This window comes from Drosophila sulfurigaster, chromosome 2L, assembly GCF_023558435.1.
Source record: "Drosophila sulfurigaster albostrigata strain 15112-1811.04 chromosome 2L, ASM2355843v2, whole genome shotgun sequence".
NCBI lineage: Eukaryota > Metazoa > Arthropoda > Insecta > Diptera > Drosophilidae > Drosophila > Drosophila sulfurigaster.
In genome coordinates this window covers 16,847,311-16,870,427 of record NC_084881.1, presented here as the reverse complement: position 1 = coordinate 16,870,427, position 23,117 = coordinate 16,847,311, and the positions used below count along the sequence as shown (strand labels likewise).

General features: G+C 35.2%; 2 protein-coding genes and 1 long non-coding RNA gene across 3 annotated transcripts in view; 2 read left to right on the top strand and 1 right to left on the bottom strand.

Moving 5' to 3' along the window:
* Positions 1-23,117, top strand: part of LOC133835369 (uncharacterized) — a 48,690-nt gene that overhangs the window by 14,227 nt on the left and 11,346 nt on the right. The gene's annotated exons all lie outside the window — the stretch shown is intronic.
* On the top strand, positions 1,681-23,069 carry LOC133835410 (calmodulin-lysine N-methyltransferase). Its single transcript, XM_062265424.1, has 2 exons — positions 1,681-2,196; positions 20,857-23,069. Exon 2 carries the CDS (start codon positions 20,960-20,962, stop codon positions 22,358-22,360), a length of 1,401 nt encoding a protein of 466 aa, XP_062121408.1. The 5' UTR covers positions 1,681-2,196; positions 20,857-20,959; the 3' UTR covers positions 22,361-23,069.
* LOC133850879 (uncharacterized) lies at positions 14,041-15,278 on the bottom strand. Its single transcript, XR_009895709.1, has 3 exons — positions 15,034-15,278; positions 14,456-14,707; positions 14,041-14,378 (listed from the first exon to the last, which is right to left on the bottom strand). It is a non-coding gene; the product is annotated as an uncharacterized LOC133850879 (long non-coding RNA).

Below are 23,117 nucleotides of genomic sequence, written 5' to 3'. Positions count from 1 at the left end.
GGTCAAGCTGTAGTGTGAGATAGACAGACTAAGAGAGAGTGAGATAGCTAGAGGGAATAACAAAGTAGCTGAGACATTTTATGAATTACTGCTGCAAAGCGAAAATTTGTGTTTGCTGCGATATAAATAGGGATTTTAAAAAAACCAAAACGATATAGTATAATACTGTATACGATAATATACATAAATTAAAAGCGAAATAATATTACTATATGTACAGAAATAGTGTTTTCTGAATGGGTAAAACTTACAGAACGTCACCAAAAGATTCCTAAATAATTAGAATATTTTAGAAAACATTTTAAATAATTTCAAATCTAATTTTGTTTTACAAATTTACATTACAATATTTCCAGACACATTTTTAATAGCTTATATGAATTATATTTTTTAATGTATTTTTTTAGTAATTACATTTTTCTTTTAAACTGTAGTATTTAAATTTCTTTACTCTAAGAGATATTTTTATTTTTGATAGGATGTCAAATTTCGGGCAATTTGAAAAGAGCTGCAATATTTTCATTAAATATCAGACAATTATTGTCAAATATTCTCTTCAGACTTGACATTGCCTTTTCATACTTCCTGGGTAACCTGAAACGAACTCATTATTCCAAGAGTCTCACCAGAGAGTCATGAAATGATTCCACCCATTGAGAGAATCAAATGGTCAATGTGAACAAGAGTCTCAAATAGGCTTATAAAGTTCTTAACTTCTTAAAATTAAAATTTCTGCTTAGAATTTATTTACAATCGTAATATTTAAATATATTATATAAACAAGAAGATTGTAAATAAATTCAAAATTTACTATCTAAAAGTTGTAATTAATTTTTTGGCTAGAGTTAATTTTAACGAATTTTAATTGTAATTGTAATGTTTAATTCAAAGTTTCCCTTGAACTTTAACCATGCGGTTTATTGTTTCAACCCGCGTGAAAGTCGAAAACATAAAAGGTTATTTGCTGTAACCCACGTTTAAGTGAAATATGCAAAAGGTTATTGTAATTTGTGAGTGACATTTGATATTTCTTAAAATTCGCTGTGATTTCTATACATTTGTTTTGTTAACCAGAAATAAATATTTGTATTTTGTGTCAATGGAAGCTCAAAAATACAAACGAATCAAGTGTGCTTTGACTTAGCTCAATTAAGTAGAGTTATTAGTCGTCTTTTGTTGGGGCTAATTTCTGTGCGCAATTGTATAATTTAAAATCATATTCTTGAGTCCGCAATCCAACAGCTTAAAGGGAATTTCTGTACTTTCAAATTGGCTGGAATCTGTCGAAATGAACCACAGCCAAAAATGTGATTTGCAAACAGAGAGAAAGAGAGTTTCTTTACTCTTTGCCCTCCTCGTTTGAGGACTATATTCCTGTGGCTGTTTGTTGTTGTTGTTGTTGGCGTGATGCTTGTTCCTTTTGTGGTCTCATTTAATTTTCGTTATGCCGCAAAAGCAGAAGTAGAAGCAGAAGCAGAAGCGGAGGCAGCTTTGCTTTTGTCTTAATTTCTAGTGATAAGCCCAAGCGGCATTCACCCACAACTCGTCAGCTTGCAACACGTTCGATGCGAACATGTTGCAAAGCGAACATGTTGCAAGCGTTTCGGGCTGGCGCCCTGTTTAACGTTTAGTCTCGGTGTTTTCAGTTTGTTGTCGTCGCTCATACGCAACGTTGGCCGCGGCTAAAAAGCGAAGCGCAGCAAAGTGTCCACATAAAAACACTTTTGCAATTGTTTTGTGTTACAAATTTTTGTCGGTTCATAGTGGCTTCGTCTCGCCCCCGACTCCGCCTCGTGCGTGTGTGTGTGTGAGTGTGTGTGAAAACGAAAATTATCAACTTAATAAATATTTTCAAAAATGCATATGCAAACAACAAGCAACTTGCCACTTGGGCGTATTTTTAAACAGTTTTTCTAATTAAAATCAAATTGCAACATATATTTTTGTAAAAAAGCAAAAGCAAAAGCAAGAAGAAGGTGAAATAGCAAAACAGCCGCAAAAATATATCAAAATAAAAATATTGTGCTTATAATTGCACAGATTAAATACTCATAAATAGGCTGAGGCCAACAACAAATTAACCAAAACATATCGCTCAGCTCTTCAACGAGAATCTATCTACAAATTCGTCGAGTTCAATTGCCTCAACACAAAACAAAAAGAAAAAATAACCCAATAAAATAGAGAAACGGAATGGTAAGCAAATTATGAGCAGAGATATTTGTAAACATTTATGGCATTTGTTGTTGTTGTGGCAGCTGCTCATCAAGTTGCAAGTTTACGAGGCAATAAATGCAATGGATTTGCAACATTATCTTATTTTTATCTTGCCACATTATAAATAGACATGAATATGTTACTACTATGCCTATTGATAAAGTTTTGTTTTCACTATCTTTCAACTGAGCCCATTGAGCTCTTGTGTGTTATCACTTTACACTTTGATTTAAGTCCAGTGCGGAAATTACTATACTTTTTGTTTAGTTCTTAAGTTTCTTAATACCAAAACTGCAGCGGGGTCAACAGACCAAAGTTGGCCATCAGCAAAGTGTAACCTTAGCTGCCACTTTTCACTTTTTCGACTGGGTTCAACTCTCTGTAAAAGTTGCATTGTCGCATAGCCAGTAAAAAAGGTCAACTTGGCTGCGTTGACTGAAATAAACTTCAAATGTTACAATTGCAAATTGTAATTCAAAAGTTTTACGCTCTTCTCTGCCATTCTCAAGTTGTCAAAAAGAAGTGCCAAGTCTTTCTCTTTCGTAATGCCTTAAGACATTTAGCTGCTAATGCAAATTTTGACCTTATGCTCGATCTGGAGCATCTTAGAAATACATTAAAAATAATCTATTGACTATAAATGAATAGTTTTACATTGATGAAACTTTTCGGAATGAGTTCAAGTTTCGCTCTCCAAAGTTCGAAGCACATTTGCTCGCCCACAAAACTGATTAATTAGCTTCGTTTTGACCAAAATTTGCCACATTGCAGTCGAGTTTCTCAGCAGAGAACGAGAACAACCAGCTCATGTGGCAACGAATTAGGTGAAATTAGAGTGCTAAATTTGATTAGACAGCAAAGTTTTGTGCGGAGGCGTTTATTGTGAAGCAGAGTTTAGTTTTGTATGCTTGTTTTTGACATTTAGGCAGCCAATTGTTTGTTCTATTTTGGCAAATTTATTGAATGCAAATTGTTTTCAATCCTTGCACAAATTCGCATAGTTGCTGAAATGTTTGCTGAATTTGCTAATTTCTTAAATTTCTTAAACTAAAATTAATAAAGTTAACTTACAAATTCTATTGCAAGAAATTTTGTACAAATTTTTAAGCAATTATTCAGCTTGTAAAATATGAAAATTTAAAATTATTAATTGCTGGAATATTGTTAAATGTTAGGCAGTTATCATAGCCAAATATAAGAAGCTAATAATAATAAGCTAAAAATATTGCTATACTGAAGTAAATAAATTTTATTGCAAGAATTTTCTTTTAATTATTGAGCTTGTAAAATATAAAAATTTTCTAAGAAAAGCAACTATTTAAATATTAAATAATGAAAAAGACATTCTAGAGATTTTAGGCAGTTATATTAGCAAAACATAATAACACACTATGCAAAAACAAATCCATAGAATTCTCACCTATTGCCATAATATTTATGAGTTTCATCTAAAGTAAGCTGATAAATTCTTTTGCAAGAATTTTCACATTTCACATTTTTAAAGCAATTAAAGCAAAAAATATAAATCCATCAAATTTTTCGACTTAGGTCAGAAGAATTTTTATAAAAATTTCCAAGCTTGTAAAATAGAAAAACTGTTCTAAGAAAAGTAAGAATTTGAATTTAAAATAATAAAATAAATTTTGTGCAGTATTGTGGAGATTTCAAGTCGTTTATCACTGCAAAATGATTATAATCTAATATTTAAAAAAAGAAATCCACAAAATTCTCACCCTATTGCCATAATATTTATGAGCTTCGAATAAATTATTTTTGCGTGCAATTAAACACAATTGAATATAATTTTTCAACTTTAGCTGCGCTGAATATTCGAAAGATTCTTCTTGTACAATTGAAAAGCGAATTGATTGTATTTTGATTTACGCTCAACGATTTGCTGGCATTCACAAATTGTTTAGCTAACTGTTTGTTGTTATTATTGTTGTTGCTGCTGCTGCTGTTTATTTATTTATTTCTATTTTACAAAACTAAAATTTAGCTAGGCGTTTAATTTATTTTACTGTATCGCACTTTATGACCAAATTAAAGTCAAATGTCGCAGTAATTTATTTTCCCCCACTCTCTAGGTTTGTGTTTTTTTTTTTGTTGGTTGGGCTGCCACATTTTTGGGGTTTTTCAGTGACAGCGTGAACCATAAAATTGAAATGAGTCGCACACACACACACACACACACACACACTCGTAAAGTTTGCTATTCATGTTTAAAGTCCAGATGAATGAGATGAATTTGAATGTGAATTTGTTCTTTTTTTCGGATGTTGTTGCCATCAATGATGCAAAGTCACCGACGGCAATTTATGAGCTATTTATTGATGGCTCCCAAATGTGGCGAATGCGTTGAAAATGAGCCTTGATAATGCATAATCAAGTGGAGAAGGAGGAGGAGAAGGAGGAGGCGTGTCTGATGCTGATGCTGACAATTCGCATGTGAAACAATTCGCAATGCACGTGCTTATCTCATTTATCTTTTATCTCTGTTTTTGATCCACTCTCTGCCTCAGTTTCCCCCCTCGGCCTGTGCAAATAAATGGCACTAATGTCACACTGATGAGTATTAATTGAGTACAGCTTGCACACTCACTCACACTCACACGAATACACTCAAACTTATGGCTTGGGAGGCCATAAATCTAACAAACACCCCACACACACACACACACACACATACAGACATAGTTGATACACTGCGAACACTGAGCAAAAGTTGAGCCTTTGCTGAATTTGCCTACATTTTGTGGCAAATGAAGGAAAACTAAGTTCCCAACCGCAATGCTCGAACAGCAGATGCGCTGTAATTGCTTTTCACTTTTTTCTGTAACACAATTATAAATCAAGCAAGGCAACAACTTTTTCAGAAAAACCAAAATTTATGCTAGGCGAGAAGTCAAAACAATCGCATAAATTGCAAATAAATTCAGAAGAAATTCCAATAACTAAAATAATTAGTTGCTCCAAAATCTGTTGAGAAGAACAAATAAATATAACGAATATACATAGTTCAATAATTAGCTCTAAATTATGTCGAAAAGAAATAAATATGTTTAAGGAATTGAATAATTAGTTGCTCTAAAATATATTGAATAGAACCAATAAACACATTAAATGCTTAAAGAATTGAATAATTTGATGCTCTAAAATAGGTTGAAAAGAAATAAATATAACACTGTTTCAGAAAATAAATTAGATGATCTAAAAAATTTTAAATAGACCAAAAATATAAAAAAGGTTTAAAAAAATCTAAAAAAAATTAACAAAACATAAGTAAAGTTTAATATTGATGAAAATTGGTTATTTTAAAATATTTTTCAAAGAACTCATAAATGTTAAAATAATAAAAGTAAGCCTATAATTAATAAGAATAAATATATAAAATAAGAAGTGAAAAATTGGCTGCTTCAAATAGAACTTAAAATAAAGAAAGAACTAAAATAAAAAACTTAAAAATAAATATAAATCAAGAAAAACACTTTCAATTTGAAAATAAAACCAAAATAAATTTAATTCAATTTAATTCAATTCATTTACTACTATGTGTAATGAATATTGTTTTGGACTTTATCTACATCTACCTTTCAAGTTCTACTAACTTTTGATAAATATAAATAAAAATTTAATTAAAAAAGTGGTTTTTCAGAAACTAGTCTTACTACATTTTTGTAAAAATATTTTTCTACAACTTTCATTTTTAAACATAAAATTTATTGCACCACTTTCAAATTGTATGTAGTTTTATTTAGATAGTCATAAAAATATTTACGCACAAATTTCGAGTAATAACTTTTGTCCAAAAACTGTAAGAAGTTAAAGTTAATAACAGATCACAAAAAAAGGAAAAGATTGCCCTATATCATATTTACCCCATGCCGAGTGTGAAACAATGAAAGGCAACGAAACATCGAACGAGGCTCGTGAGTGGACTGTGTTCATGTTTTTGGTTTTCTGACTTATGTTGACCATATGTGTGTGTGTGTGTGAGTGTGTGCAATGCAGGGCGGTGTGTGTGTGTGTGTGAGTGTGCGGTTGTAGGTGTGCGTGGCATGTGGTATGTCCTGGCCATTGTGCTTTGTGCTGACTGTTCCCTCAATTAAGCTAGAGGCGTATATACATAAGAGTCCACTGCTTTCTCTTTCACTCCTGCTCTTTACCAAAGTCGCTCTCTCTTTCTCTCTTTCTTTCTCTCTGTGCATTTTCTAGGCAGCCCTGCCGCAAACAATTAGTGCAAGCGATACAATAACAACAACAAGCATACACTCATATGTGTGTTATCGTATTCTCTGTCTATGTGTGTGTGTGCATTGCGTGTGTGTGTGTTTAAACAGTTGGCGTCAAAATTATAATTAAAACGTGCATCAAAGTCATAACGGCAGCGCAGCATGTCACAATTTTGTGTCGTTCTTGTTGCCGTCCTCGTTATTGTTCTTGTTGCTGTTGTTGTTCTTATTGTTGTTGCTACTGCTGCCTACGGCAACAGTTTTATTTTATTTCATTTCATGTTTTTTTTTTTGTGATTTATCGAGCCCTGCCACTTGACACTGCGTCCTTGTAACTTAATTGAATTTTTATTGCCAAGTTTGCATAATGTGCGCGCGACTATTCGTATCATGAGCCGCCCGCTGAACTTTGCCAGCTTGGCGTATACGTAATGCAGTCAATCGCCACACACATATATTATGCATACGACGCGTCAGCTAAAAAAGAGCTCACACAAAATGCACTCGACCATTATGATGAGATAAGCACAAAAAGTTCATGATCATCATGATGATGATGATGATGATGATTATGATAATATTGGTAATAATATTGTGGGCAGCAGGACTTTTAGCAATCAACTAGCGATTTAGTTGAGCTCATGGCAAAAAGTGAAGTGAATATGATAGAAAATTTATTACTATGCAGTCAAATATTGGTTCAGACGCATTCTTGCTTTTACTACATTAATTTTATTTAGAGATAATTAATGTAGCAATTATTTATATTCTTTTTAAGCAATTGAATTAAATACATTCAATTATTGGGAGTTTAAGTGGACTAATTTATGGTGGAAATTACAAATCATTTTGTGTATTTATTCCAACAATTAATCATAATACTATTGAACTTTTCTAGTTTCAGTTCATTAATTAAAAACATTTAAAAACGATTTGTGTTTACTCCTAATGTGAAGTGTTCTATATTTAAAACTTATTCTCTTATTTATAATTTGAGTTTGATTTTAAGATACATCTTGCTTATCACTTTCCGCTTCTTAAACTTAAAATCTATTTATAAAAAATTGCAATTCAAGTTTAGGAATAACAACTCTACTTATTATTGCTATTATATTTCTTTTTAATAATGAATATAATTTCTTATTTAAATGAGATGAGCTAGAGCGACTGAGGCCTTCAGGCATCTATTTAATTAATCATTAGTGATTAGTGATTAGTTCAAAATATTATCATTCGCCAATTTCATATTTCTTATTTGTCAAATTTTGTGTTTAATAAATTGCAAACGTCTTAATTTTAAATACTTCTTATTTGTTCATTTATAGTGATTACATTTAAAGTGGCTTAAGTTCATTTAAAGAATAATTATTCGATTACTTTTTATTTTTGATATAAAGTATACCATTAATTAATTATCATTAATCATTACCAGATAGTTCTTCTAGCTTTTCATTTTGTATTTAATATAATATATAATAAGTTTCTTATTGATTGTCAAAGAATTTCAAATTAAAAAGCAACATGTTTAGTTCAATTTATTATCATTGTCAAATTTGAAATTTCCTGTTTGTCGAATTTTGTATTTATTAAATTGCAGAAACGTCTTAAATTCAATCACATAACAATTATTCAATTTCTTGTAAACACAATAAGCTGCTTCTGTGCACACAAGCACACACACATACACTACACACACACACACTTGGTTATTCCATGATTGTTTTGCAGCATTGCGCACAATTCAATATTTTCCATTTTGTTGCCATGAATTTTAGTTCCTTTTTTTTTGTTTTCTCTCTCTGACTGCAGTTGCTGCGATTTTGTGATAAGCGTGCAGTGCACAAAACTTTGCAACTGTTGTTAGTGTTGTTGTGGCTACTAGTCAGCTTGTCAGTCAAGCAGTCAGTCTGACAGCTAGTCCAGCAGTCAAGCAGTCAAGCAGTCATGCAGTCAGTGAGTCAGTGATTCAGCGAGTCAGTTAGTCCGTTAGTCAACTGCCCGCCGAGGGCATTTTTCAAAATTGCATGCGCCAAGCTGATTTTTCATTCATTGCAGCTTTGGTTTTTACTTGACTTCTTTGTTGCCGTCGTCGCTGGCTCTGTACATGCACTTTTCACATTTTCCATGCTCAGCTCTCGACCTGTGACAGAGACACGCGAACTACTTTTACCCCAACTAATCCCCCCATTTCTCTCTCCCTTCTCTTCCATCTCCTATTTCCCATTGAACCACACGGCACACGTGTCAAAGTTCATTAGAAAAATAAATGTTACTTTTTTCGGATTAAATGTTCAGCGAGGCGCATTTTGCTAAATGGTTTTCGTATATTTCCCTCAGCTTACACATATTGTTGTTATTTTACTTTATTGTATTTTACATGATTGTTTTAATAACTGAAATTGAATTGTAGCAAAAAAAAGAGTTTTTTTTTCTGTTATGGCATTTGTGTAATCAAATGGATCACAAAAGTTCAATGCATCAGCAAAATTGTGATTTGTTTTGTGAAATATGCAATTCAAATCAAATATTGACATATGGAATAAAGTTGCATCGAGTATTTAGGATTAGCAAAATGGCAATTGCAATTCAAGCAAAATGTTCTTTTGAATTGTCAACTAAATTGTTTAGGCATTAATTACATTTTATGACAGCTGTCATTGCTATTATTATTCGGCTTGTCATTTATATGCTTGAATAAATAGTGCAGATTAAACAAACAAATCAAGCAGAGTCGATTAAATTGCTTACTAGATTTAACTCTCGAGGCCAAATGTTGTCCTCAAGACAGGAAAGATAGAAAGAAGACGACAAAGTTACAAGTCACAAGTCACAACTCACTTAAGTTTAACGATAATGTTACCAATTCAAATAAACTGTCGGCAACTGCTCAATTTGGCTTCAGGTTTTTGTGGCATCAGATGTGTATTAGCCATATACTTTTGGTATTTGTACATCATCTGAAGATTTTGTCGAGCTTTAGTTCGTGTCATTCACAGTCGATAGACGGCACTCGAAAATCTGTGCAAGCTGTAACCGTTGCTATGCACTCATTCACTCACTCACACTCACACAGGGTACTCGTACTCATTCTCAATTCGTCATGCCATCAATCATGCAGGGCAAATTTGTCGTCGACGAGCTGTAAACCAGTTTCTGTTGCGAGTTTCGAGCATCGAGTTTATTGCAGGAGGGGGAAAAAGGTAACGCTGTTTATGAGCTGCCCAAAGGTCAATTGACATCGCAACGCTGCCCAATTGTGAATGATGTTTACTTAGGCAGTTGACCCAATCCTGGCTAACTGGTCTAGTTAGGTTCTGTCCCTGGGTAACTCGCTCTCGCTCTCCCTCTTCTTCTTCTTCTTCTGGCTGTGCGTGCGAGCGCTGAAGCGTGCCAGCCTTTCCAGCTGAGTGATGAAAGCATTTAAGCATCCCTCAGCATCTCTCGACAACAACAGCTCCCGCCTCCGCCTCCACCTCCACCTCCTCTTCTTTTGCCTGACAATCCTAGCATGCCTTTGGTCTGCGCCACTGGAGCACTTACGTGGCACGCAGTCACAGCAACACAGCAACACAGCAGCAACAGCAGCAGTTGTCGAGGTAGCAACAGAGTTGTGCTCATGGCACTTTAGCCATAAATATGTGTGGAGTACACTGCAAGAAAACAACAAATACATGGAAGGCATTTAAGGTTGAATTATTTATAAACATATTTATGTTTACCCTACTATTTTTAGTCTGCTGTCTGCCAAAGGATTACGAGTGTTGTCGATAAAAAGCAAATACGCAAGCCAAAGGGCGCCAGATTATTAAAATATAAAAGCATTTATCGTCGTTTAAGCATATGAAAACCATAAAAATTTGAGTTCAAGGAAAGAGTAATTAAACACAAAAACGCTTTAAAATTATGCATTAAAAAGCAATTAAAAATGCAAGTGATTGAATAGGAAATGAAGTAAAGAAAACGAAAGAACATTTTAAATGATATAATATATGTATATAATATTTAACATATGGCTGGGAAAAGCTGAAAATAATTCAAGTGATTTAAATGAGGTTAGCAAATAAGCAAAAGAAGAATTAATATTAAATATTTATGCCTGTGAAATTGAATGTACATATATATAAAAAAAAATCAAGTTATTTAAAAAATATTAGCAAATAATTGAAAAAAGGGTTTAAGAAATAAATTTAAAATTCCAGTGATTTAAAAGAGGTTAGAAATGAAGTTAAAGGAAATTGTGCTTGTTTAAAGTTTAACAAGGAATTAAAAAAGAAATTTATTTAAAACATGTTCAAAAATAAGAGAAAAAGGATTAAAAGTATGGGTATAAATGAAATATTCAAGTGATTTAAAAGAGGTTAGAAAAGGAGAAAACGAGAAAGTATTTTAATTAATTTATATTGAACATATGCAGGAGCAAAGTTTAAGAGCTCTGCCTAAGGAAAAAAGAAAGAAACAAAAGAATTACGTATCTGTATTAAAATATAAAAAAAAAAGAAAAGAATTTGTTGTGTTAGGAAAGGAACACTTTTAATCTCCTTTGCCATCAAAAGACGCCTTGAAGAGTAAAGTGTAGAGGCGTTAAAACCAAAAGAGATAAAACAAAAATGTTGCTACAATCATTGAGAGCAAGCAAAAGCTCTTAGGCCAGCAAATTTATTATATTTGAATGCAAGTGAAGCGTTTAAGGAACAACACTTACATTTACAACTACCATGACTTGTAGGATTTAGCAAATAAAGAAGTAAATACTCAAACATAGGAATTTAAACAACATTATATATACTTGTAGTCTTAATAAATTTTTCTTTATTTGAACCTGAAACAAAAATACTCTTCTGCATACATAAATTCCTTATACTTTGTGCTCTATGGTATATTTTAAATGTAATAATATATAAATATACCATACACATATAGCCTTTAACACATACAAGTATTTTGTGATATATTAATTTAGTATATTTTAAAAATAATCCCGCAGTGTTTTGCTCTTATTCACATTGTGTAGCAGGTGTTTCACAGTCGCCTACTGCGATAGAGTCTTAGCTGCTTTGGCTGACAGTCTGGTATATTTTGAATGTAGTACTAAATTAATATACCAAATATAACCTTTGGTATGTTTTTATTATTTTTAATTTTGTATATTTGAAGAAAATAGCATTATTCAAAAGGGAAAGCGGGTATTTCACAATCGAGCATACTAGACTTTAAATTTTCTACTTATTTCAAAGGGAAACATTTAAGGAATGCTCATCAACCGCAAAAAAACTTGCATTTATTAAAAAAAACGTAAATACTTGAGAGCTCATGTTTTATGTGTGTGCTATTTCATTTTTACTTGCCAATTTACAAGTAAAATATGAAAAAAGAAATTCCAGCAACTCTTTTACGTATTAAACAAGAAGTGGCAATTACTTTTGCCAAGTATGTTATATTAAGTAACATAAATCTGCTTGTGGCAAGATGAGTGTTGCTCAAATAAAATGCGGAGGGTTGTAGTAATAGTGCTCAACGAGTTGAATGAAATGCGCTTTTGGAGCAGCAACTTTATTTTAATGCTATTTGCGAATGAATTCTGTGAGTGTGCTTAAAAGCCAACGTTGTCAATGGTTACTGGAAACCTTTAACCAATGCTAGACGACAACGACGACGATGACATCGAGACAACACGATGCCGCTGTCAGTTGCCAGAGTTGATGTTGTTGCCAGCATTAAGGTTGTTGTTGCTGGGGGTTGCTGTTGCTGCTGTTGATGCTGTCGATGCTGCTGGCAACTGCACCTCAGGCACTTTGGTCACACAGCTCATGTTGCTCCTGCCCAACCCCCCGTCGACACGCCCACAAGCTGTGTTACTATTTATAGACTGACTGACATAGTGTCCATGTAGCATGTTCTCACTAACAGCTCCTGCTGCTCCCCTTCGTCTACTCCCCTCCCTCTGCCCGCCGATTGCTTGTCAAAGGACACAACGATGTCAGGCACATTGGCTGCCTGGCTGTTGGCAGCTGAAACTGATTCTGATTCAAATGCTGCAGCGAATTGTAGTCATGGAGACGTTGTCACTGCTCCGCGTACAACACAGACACACATATGCTATACACACTACAGGTGTGCGCAAGTGTGTGTGTGTGTTTATTGCGCAAACAATTTGCCTGTTTATTTATTTATGTGTCTATTTATTTGTTTGCAGCAAACGAAACATTTTTGCATTTGCTGCAGCTCTTCTCATTCAGTCCTTCGTTCGATTTCTTGTATTTATTTTTATTAAATTAATTGCCGTCTCCCCACGCAGTCACAGAGCTAATTGGCTTACAAAAAAAAAAAATTGGATTAGCGCTTCTCAAATTTTGTCTATGTCTTCATTTTCGTTTTTCTTTTCACTTTCTTTTTCTTTCGACGTCTTTGTCGTCTTTCGTCTCTTTGCTAATGTTGGTGCTAACGATGTAATGTCCTGTGAACTTTCGTCCTCGCCGGACTCGCTTCTCTATTCAGAGTCAGCTGATGATGTTATTTTTAAATGACACAACAAATGTTCTTTCGCTTCGTCTACAATGATTAAAGAACGCGCGACAATGACTTGTACAAAAATTCCTCAAGCACGGCCTTCGACTTTACTTCGCTTGGCCACCCGGGGGAGAAGCATTTTATACACACACATACATAATTTATATATAGAATATATCCCATGTATATGTATGTATTTCTATGACTTCAAATTGCTGCCTCCCAAAGGTCAAGCAGTTTGCTGGTTACAATTTTTTGGCACAGCGGGATTTCAGCGCTTTTATTTTACTTTTGCTTGGAAGGTTACCACATAAGTAATCACGCCCCTCTGTCCCCCACTCCTGGTGCTTCTTCTGCTGCCTCAGAGATGTGGCAGTCATGCCCACTGTGCCGCATGCTTAACAGCTTGGCTTGCCAACTTGGCGACTTAAAGCTATTTGAACAAAAATGTTTTACATATTTGCCTTTTGCATTTTTCCGCATACAAAACACAGTTGAATGCGGTAGTAGGCGATGGGTAGATATGCTGTAAAAATGTTATTAAAAAACAGTTTTCAATGAAGAAAATAAATGCAATAGTTGCTGACAAAGAAATGAAAATACAAATATTTGTTCAACATGAAGTTCATGCTTATTTTATAGCTCAAAGTATTAATTTCTGTACTCAAATAAATTCAACAAAAATACACACGAAATGCAGCTTAAAGTCTTGCATTGCAGGGTATTAAAAAACTGTGTCATAAGCTATTAAAATAAAAATAAAGACGACTCTTTCCCATGGCATGTTTGTTGGCCTGGCATAATATGTAAATGACTTTTTAGCGCTACGTGGCTTATATTAAAACTGAAATAAAGTAATATGATAATAACAAAAATTGCAAATTTAAATAATGAAAAATGAAAAATGTAGTAGATAAGCAAGAGATAGAAAGAGAGAGATTAGAAAACGTGGGAGATTGAAAATAGAAACAGCAGCAGAGTGAGAGATTAGCTTAAATGTCAAGTGAGTGCTGGCAATAAATCAATAAAATACAAAAAAAAAAAAAACGTAATATAACGAAGTATTCTCGTAAGTGTGAAGAGGGAGAAGGAGAAGGGGATAAAGTGCCGAGTCACCGCATAGTTTTTGGAGTGTGTCCTCTTCAAAACAAATGCAGAGCTCCTTGAACTTTTTGCTGAATGTCACACATTGCAAAAGTTCGCTCACCTCATCCACGTGCCACAAAGCTGAGCTAAGCAGAGCTTCACTTCCCTTTCAATCTCTCTCTCCTCTCTCTGTCTGTCTGTCAGCAGTGCAAACAGCACTCCAGCGTCTAATTGCGTTATCTTGGGCCAAGTTTGAATGACAGGCAATAAAAGCGACTCACTTCCGGCTAACCACTGACCACCTGCTGACCACAAATATCTCGCCTCGCTCCCTGGCTGTGTAAATAATTTAATTAATATTTTATTATTGTGGATGTGCATTCATCAAGCAGAAAAATCGCATTTTTATTTACATTTTGTGCCACATGCTTGAACTTGGTCCGCAGGGATGCGCTGGCCAAAAATGTATCCCCCGAGCAGATGTGATTTACAAAAAAGAAAATGCAATGCAAACACGAGTAGACAAAGTATATACACTGAATACATATACGATTCTATACGATTACAATATTGTGCTGATAAATGCGTTGGCGTCAAATTCTGTTGCTGATGCTGCTGCGGCAGCTGCGAAAAAGTTCAGTCTGAATCAACTTACGACTGTAAATCTGCGTAAATGTTTAGTAAACAGTAAACAAAACAGATCACACACACACACATGCATAATATATATATAGCTAGACATTCATAGAGTTGAATCTATAATAGCTAGAGATAGAGTTGGCTGGCCCATAAATCGATGCGCTAATAAAAGTTTAAGACGCTCCATAAAGCGATACATTTTTGAATATTACGCATACGTCGTGTAGGCCGATAATAATGTTCTCTACTCTCTGGTATCTGCTCGCTTATGGCATATAAAATATATAAATATGCTCTATTAACTGCTAGTTTTACAACCAAGTCATCTACTTGGCAAATTGCTTGGACACACCTGTCGCCTTTTATGGCTTCTGAATTGTTTATTTTGAGCACCGTCGAGACACAACATAACATAACACACAGCACATGTGAGCTTGGCGGGGGATAATCGCTTTTAAAATGATTGCAATTTCGATAAGAAATTGATTTTATCTTTTGTGCTGCTGCAGATAAACTTTAAATTCGAGTTTATATTTGTGGATTAATATTTCTTTACGGTTTATAATTTTGGTTAGTTTTGTAACGATTGTCAAGCAGCTTAGCAATGGATTTGATATATGAAAGATGATATAAAAATGAGTTCATTTTGTTTCGGAAATAGAGAACAGTTTTTTTTTAAAAACAAATTGTTTACTTTAGTTAGTCAACTTCTTAATGAGTGATAGCTGAATGAAACAGCAACCAGATTTATATTTATTTTTGTGCTTTGACGAATGGTTTCTCTACAATTGACAACTTGTATTATTTATTTGTTGTTTCTCTGTCTCTTTTTTTTGTTATCTTTTAAATTATATTTAAAATTCATTACGTTAAACTCAACTGTCGCTAAGCAGCTGCTCATTAAGTTGACTTTTATTATCTGCTTAGCGCTGCTGTCTTAACCCTTTATAATCAGATTTCTTCAGACTTTATCTACAGCATAGACAAACTCCATTGGCATGCGTAACGCTATGTGTGTGCTTGCGTGTGAGTGTTTGTGTTGTCGCTGATGACTTCAAGGTTAGCTAACGAAAAAAAAATAAAATAAAATAAAAAAAAAAGCTGAGCAAATTTTCATGACAGTGAAAGTAATAAATAATGAATTGTGCGAGTTTATGCGAGCAATGAGCAAGAGCACGCAGCATATGTACTACATAAAAGTTATGTACATAGATACATACATATGTATATATGTATATATGCGTGTGTGCGTATGTGTTTGTAAACCATATAAGTTTGCGTGCTGCGGCGTCGTTGACACGGAACAGCAGAAGCAGGAGTTTGAGTTGGAAGAAGTTTTAGGGGGAGGTTGACAGCAGAACCTTTTGCCCAGTTTCCACTTTGCTTTCACGCAACTCACACACCCACAGCGTTCTAACCGAGGGCCAAGTTTTGTTGTCAGCTGTAGGGAAAGGGAACAAATATGTGTGTGGCAATCGACGAACGAACCTTTTTCGCTTTTTCGCTTTGTTCTTTGGTTTCAAGTTTCGGCGACTGACGTCGTCGTTGTTGTCCAACTCGTCAGAGCTTCGCCACAAATGCGAGCGAACTTTTGCACAAGTGATTGAATTGAACGCTTTGAAAATTTGCCTGAAAATAAAAACTTTAAATTACAATCAATGGCATAACCAAGCCCAGTCCGCCCCTTAAGGGTCTCCTCTTCGTATTGTACTTGCAAATTTACTTAATGTATGCTTTTAGCCTAACTTCAGCTAGTGGCCACCAGGTGTTGAGCTTGGCCTTTCTCTCGAAAGTTTCTGGGCCGCGTATTTTCCACATTATTCAGTTTTCATTGTACAGAACTTGAGTTAAGCAAACGACTCAACTTGAAACTCAGCCTCAACTCAAACTCAACTGCTTGTCCAAATCCTTTTTAGAAGATTTTGTGAGGCAAGTTCGTGTCCAAAATAACTTTACCGCCATTGGCTCAATATTCATGTTTTTAATATGCAAATCAACATTTTGAACGAGCATTAAGCAAACTTCAAGTTTGCTCTACGACAACGTAAACACAAACGAAAACTTTAACTGCAGGATTTTCCCAACTCCCAACATCCTTCTTTCTCTTTTGTTCTCTCAAGTGGCTGCAAAAAACTTATTAATGTTTGATCAAGTGCGTCGTGCTTTGTGTGATTTGTTATTGGCTGTCTTGGCTTGCTCTGGATAATTGTCGAATTATTCAAACTGTTGGCAGTTTCTTTTATTTGCATATTTAATTCAATTGTTAACAACTTTTGGGAATTATTTCTCGATTTTTCAACTACTTGCAGAAATTGAATATGCGAAATCTTTTACCGCTCAACTCAGCAATAAAATACTTATTGTGTTTGGTGACAGCATTGCGTATACGTAATATATAAAGTTCTTCTGAGAGATTTTTCCATGCAATTCAATCAATTTCTTTGAATATAAATAATCTGATGAAACTTTTGTATAAATGTTTTATTACATTTACATACTTACATACTTTTCTTGCGTATACGAAAATTCAATTAATATGAAAACAATTAAAATATAAATCAATCTTTAAAAATTTAAATTTGTTTAAGAACTTAACCAAACTTTATTATTATATTCAATTACTCAAAGTTCTTCAGTTATTAATCCTAAAGTATGATATCATTCTCGAAATTCTTAATTTCTATAGCTTATTAGCTTAGTTAATCTGTTTAACAAGCTTTTCTTTAACTTCGCCAGCCATATTATCTTGTTATTGATGTAACTTTGCCAACACTGCGTATAATTAACGCTTATTTGTAAAGTCAACATTACAAGCAAAGTCATTTGTTTTATCGCATTTAGATAAACAAAACTCTGTGTGTGGATTTATCAATTTTGAATTGTTTATCTTAACTCTTGACTCGGATATACGGTTTAAAGCGACCTTCAACCCAACCAAAGTTGAAAGTTCGTTTCGAACGTTTCGCTAATCAGTTTAATGTTATCCTGCAGCCTTTGAACTCTCATCAATTAAGTGCGGCGATGGCCTCTGGCCTCTTTGCGCAGCATTGGCATTTAAATGGAATTATGATGAATGTGCCCCGACAGCGTTTGCGCTTCAGTTCACAACACACCCGCACACACACACACATATACAATGAGTTCCGCATTCAACATCCGCTTTAAGTGAATGCTCGGGATCGGGATAATAACAGCACATTCTTTAGCAAATATATGTGAACATACACACACAAACTCGCATTCTGATTCGTCAGCATTTTAATTACACTCACTGTGATTACACATACCAAGCGAGCCGAGGGCAGGTGTCGATGGTCAGGCTGCTCGTTCGCTGGGGCGGCCAACCACCCAACCAGCCACCCAACCATTTCCACCACCCACCCTTTAATCAGAATCGAATGCCTTCTTATCGCCAACAGGGTCCATATGCTCTTCTCACTTTGTGGTTGTTGCTGTTGTTGCTGTCTGGCTGAAAAGTCCCCTATGCCTCAATAAATTCCTCCTCCCAATCTCCCACGCACACACACACACATACACACACACGTGAATACGTCACGACGTCAGCACAATTAAAATTGTTATGAGCTGTAAAATTTCTTAATTTTGATGAATTTATATGACCAGGCAACAGCAAGTTCATTCTATAGCATCAACAATAAATATAACAAAAGGCCCAACAACTCGGAACATATGCAAATGTAATGCACATACACATGTCTACACACACTCTCGGTCCTGCATTTATAATCCACATGCATAGATACATACATATATCCACATTATCATACGTGATCTATACGTAAGCTCGTTTAAGTATATTGTTGAATATACACTGAAATTTTCACTGCCTTTTTGGCATTTTTAAAATGTAATTAACGGGGCAATTTTGAAGCGCGTTTCCTATCGCAAATACACTTAGAAAGAGTACTATGTGTAAAGTGAAGAAACTTGTAACGTGAGAAGAAAATTTTTAAATATGAATCGTCTAGTATTTCAGTACTACAAGTGGGGAACGGAATTTGTATTGTTTATCTAAGGGCGATTCTCGATAACCACCTACAATTACATAGCTGAACATTTACATAAATAATCCAGAGCAGTTCAATATAAACCTCAATTTTTGTTTGGTTTTTGTTTTCGTACAAAACTATTCTATAATATGATAAGAAATTTACTAGTATCCAATTACCAACCGTAGCAGCACATTTCAACGGTAACCATTCAATTTATGATTTAAATTGTAGCATACTACTTTCGGATGCATGGAATAATACTAAAGTCAACAGTTCACTGCACACTTTTAATCTCAAAAACCAAATCAGCAGTAATTAAAAAGAGTAGCATATTTTTACATACAGAACTTAATATGTGATGTGTAAATAATTATTGCATACTTTTAGACACCACTATTAGAAGTTCAATACTACTATTTATTGCATACTTTTAGTCCGCGATAAATACAAAATGGTTGAAAAATGAATTGCATACTTTTATATTTTTTATAATGCACGATAATTTGACAACTACAAAGACGATTTGAATGACCCTTGGCAGAACTCCCAAGGAGCAGACAGAATTTGACAGAGAACTTTTTCATATTAAAGAACAACGTTCTTTAAAATTCTTATTAAAAATGTGTCTTTTACTCCACCGAATTATTCATTTGCATTGCATACTTTTAGGGTCATAAATGCAAGCTACTTCAACTTAATGAAAATCAGTCATTATTTGGCCATATCCTGCCGGATTTGTAAAGAACATATATTACAAGGATCGCATGGACCAACTCCATCGATTGGCATACCAAAATTATGGGGTTAACTAATAATCCAACACTTCAAATTTTTTGCTCCAGGGCTGAGGAGGAAAATCTAAAATTTGCAAATTGCAGAATATCTCGAAAACCACAAGGACGATTTGAATGTCTTTTGGTAGGATAATAGGTCTCATCAATATATTTTGTTTGACATAGGATGCGCAAGGATCGGACAGGATATGGCCGAGATATAGGCTATTTTCTCGATATTAAAAAGTCCTTGTAATTTAGCTGTTTCCAGGACTTTCGTCCTTTTCGGTATACCAATTTGTTTCTATTGATGAGAGCTATCTTTATGCCAAAGGACATCCTGATAGTCCTTCAAATGGCTGAAATAGAGTAGATTTTTGGAGTTTTTGCTAATTTTTCTATAAATACCCCTTGCAAAAATTTGAGGTTCTTTTTTTTTTTTGACAGATTTTAAAAAATCTTGAATGCCAATCTATAGCCATGGATATCCTGATTACAAAAAAGGTATATCCTTGCAAGATCCTTAAGGATTTGGCTGAGTTATGGCTAAAACACAAATATTGTATAAACATTATTCGTTTGTACATGTTGCCTACTTTCAGGGGCAGCAATACAAAGTATAAAAGCTAAAAGAAAATTAGTCTTAACTTTGCCATTTTTAAGGGACTTATTTTGCTAGGGTTGCCAACACTTGTTATTTGTTCTCGATGCTAACCCTGCAAGTATTATACATTTCTGGTTAATTCGACAACCAGAAGAAAGATTTGAGTATCAGGGATATTCAATTGGCTCAAGGGTAAAGTTTACCTTTTCTAAATGCTTACCTCAGCAAATTCTTTGTTCCATTTTCTTTTTTTTTTTGGAAAAGTTTCTTTATTGTTTTCACCTCATTTTTGTATTTACTTACCTTCGGCCGTTTCAACTTTTCTTTTTTAATATTATTTCAAATTTCACTTATATCCTTTTGTTTATGTTTACTATACAGCATCCGTGTTAATTTTGTATCTTCAGCATAGCAGTCTTAATTTATTTCTTTCCCCATTTACATATATCTATACCTCTGAAAAAAGATTAGCCAACGATTTGTTGTTGCCTTTTGGACTTTATGGACGCACAATTTGCATTGCTAAAGCCATTAAAAATTTATAATTGCAAAATAATGGGGCGAAAAGCAGCCAAGGCAGCATTTACCGTAAAATGTAACTAAAAATTTGAGACACGGAGCAAAAGTTTGCCGGCGGTTAATTTAAAAACTTGATGCCAAAAGTTGCCTCCTCAAAACGAACGAAGTGGCAGCAGCGAAGCTTACATAAATTTATATGCTTAATGTTGCTGTTTGACTGACATACATTTTTCTTGTTCTTGGTTTTTTCATTTTCCAATTTGCAGAGCACGAGCAGCTGAGAAGAAAAGAGCATAGGAGCATAACCGAGCCGACATCCAACAACGACAACAGAAACTAAAAAAAAAACAACTACTCAACCTGAGAAAAATGTCAGCAAACTTAGTACAAAAGAAATCAAACAGAAATAGAAACAGAAAAACAAAACTGAACAGCAACTACGAGAAGCAGGAAAAGGAGGCGGAGGAGGAGCAACAGCAACTGCAACAGCAGCAGACGGAAACGAAGCTAACAAAAACGAGTCCAACACATATTGCGACCATATCGCTGATGCTGCAATACGATATCGATAATACGCTGAATGCGCTCAAGGAGCACACGCATTCAAAGACGCGGCAACGCAATGCGCTAATGGATCTGGCAACAAACAACCACAGCAACAGCAACAACAGCAACAGCCACAATAACAATTGTAATCACAACAAAGACGAGGATAATAATCTCGAGGAGATGCCATCACAAACTCCAATCTCAGCGGGCAGCCCCAGTGTCGAGGAGGAACTCGAAATGGAGGACATTGTCACGGGCAAAAGCTGCGTGGGAATCAGCAATGGGTTTATGCCGCCCACGCCGCCAGCCACGCCCAATTTGCAGAACACGGCGCAAAAACGTTGGCGCATACTGGCGAAAGTGCTGCGCAAAGATTCCGAGGAAACGGTGAGCTCCTCCAGCGATGAATTTAGCGAGGAACAAACGGCATCGGTGCGACGCTTCAAGAGTTTTGATCTGTTGCGTCAGGACAGCTTCGAGGATCATGTGAGCCTCAAGTGTTTGGGGAAGACGGAGAATTGGTACAAGTATCGCATGCAGCTGCACAACGACATCGAGTACTCGGTGAACATTCACCACATGGAACGCCAGCTGACTGCCAACGATCTCATGGGTTTCAACAACACCGGCAACATTTGCGTCTGGCCCTCGGAGGAAGCTCTCACCGCTCTGGTGCTGTCCGATCTGGCGGCGTATCGCGGCAAATGGATCTTGGAGCTGGGCGGTGGCTTCACCTCGTTGGCCGGCCTCATGTTGGCCAAGTATGCCAAACCCTATGCGGTGCATCTGACGGATGGCAACGAGGTGAGCGTGGAGAATGTCCGCAAGACTGTGTGCCTCAACGAGCTGAGTTGCTACACCAAATGCTCGGTGCTCAAGTGGCAGGAGTCCGCAGCTCGTGCCCACGCCGAGCAGGCCAAGTTCGAGTACATCTTGTGTGCGGATTGTCTGTTCTTCGACGAGGCTCGCTCCGCGCTGGTCGATACCATCTGGTATTATTTGGCACCCCTTGGCATTGCGCTCATCATGGCGCCGCGCCGTGGTCGCACGTTGAATGTGTTCCGGGATGAGTGTGTGGCACGTGGCTTCCGTGTAGAGTTGGCCACGCGCTACAACGAGACCATCTGGCAACGGCATCTGCAGCTCAAGACGGACTCGGCGCTCTACGATGAGGATCTCCACTATCCGCTGCTCTTGCGTCTTTGCAAATCGCACAGCTAGAGCGATGAAGAGGAAAAGATAGAGGGGTGCGGGGCTACTAAAAAAAAAAAAACAAACACGAGGTACAATTAATGGCAATGTCAGCTGTTGGGCCAGCTGGCCTTAGAAGTAGGTTCAATTAAAGTTTAGTCAATGTTTTAGTTGATAGCAAGCAAATTCCAGTTTACACCTAAAATATATAAACCTAGAAAAGCTAACTGAAAGAGGCCCCTCAAATAAATGCAAAATATTTATTATAAAATATTTAAGTGCAGGCCTGCATAAAGAATTCCTCCCGCAAAATATAGCAACAATTTTAAAAATTGAAAGAACTTTTAATTATAAATATATCAAATTGTAGTATATATTATTTTATTATATTTGTATATTTTAACCCATATTGGCAACTTTAGGTTTTATCACAAAATTCCTTTAACATGTAAATTTGATTTTCGTTAATTCCAAATTTATTCTATTTACGATATACACACCAAATACTCCACTATATAGTTATAAACAATTTGTGTTACTTAAAATGTCGCCACACAAAAAGCACAAACAACAAACAAAGAAACACTAAACAAACACAGACACACAAGTATTACTTCAATTTATTTTTAACGCTGTATAGCATAATTTGTAGGCTGCTTTTTGTTAGACAAAACAAATTTTCCTTATACTAAAGATATTGTTTTAGAAATAGAGAAAAGAAAAAACCAAAACCAAAAACGTTGCCAGCGCTCGACCAATTAATTAATAGTTAACTAAACTTAGTTTA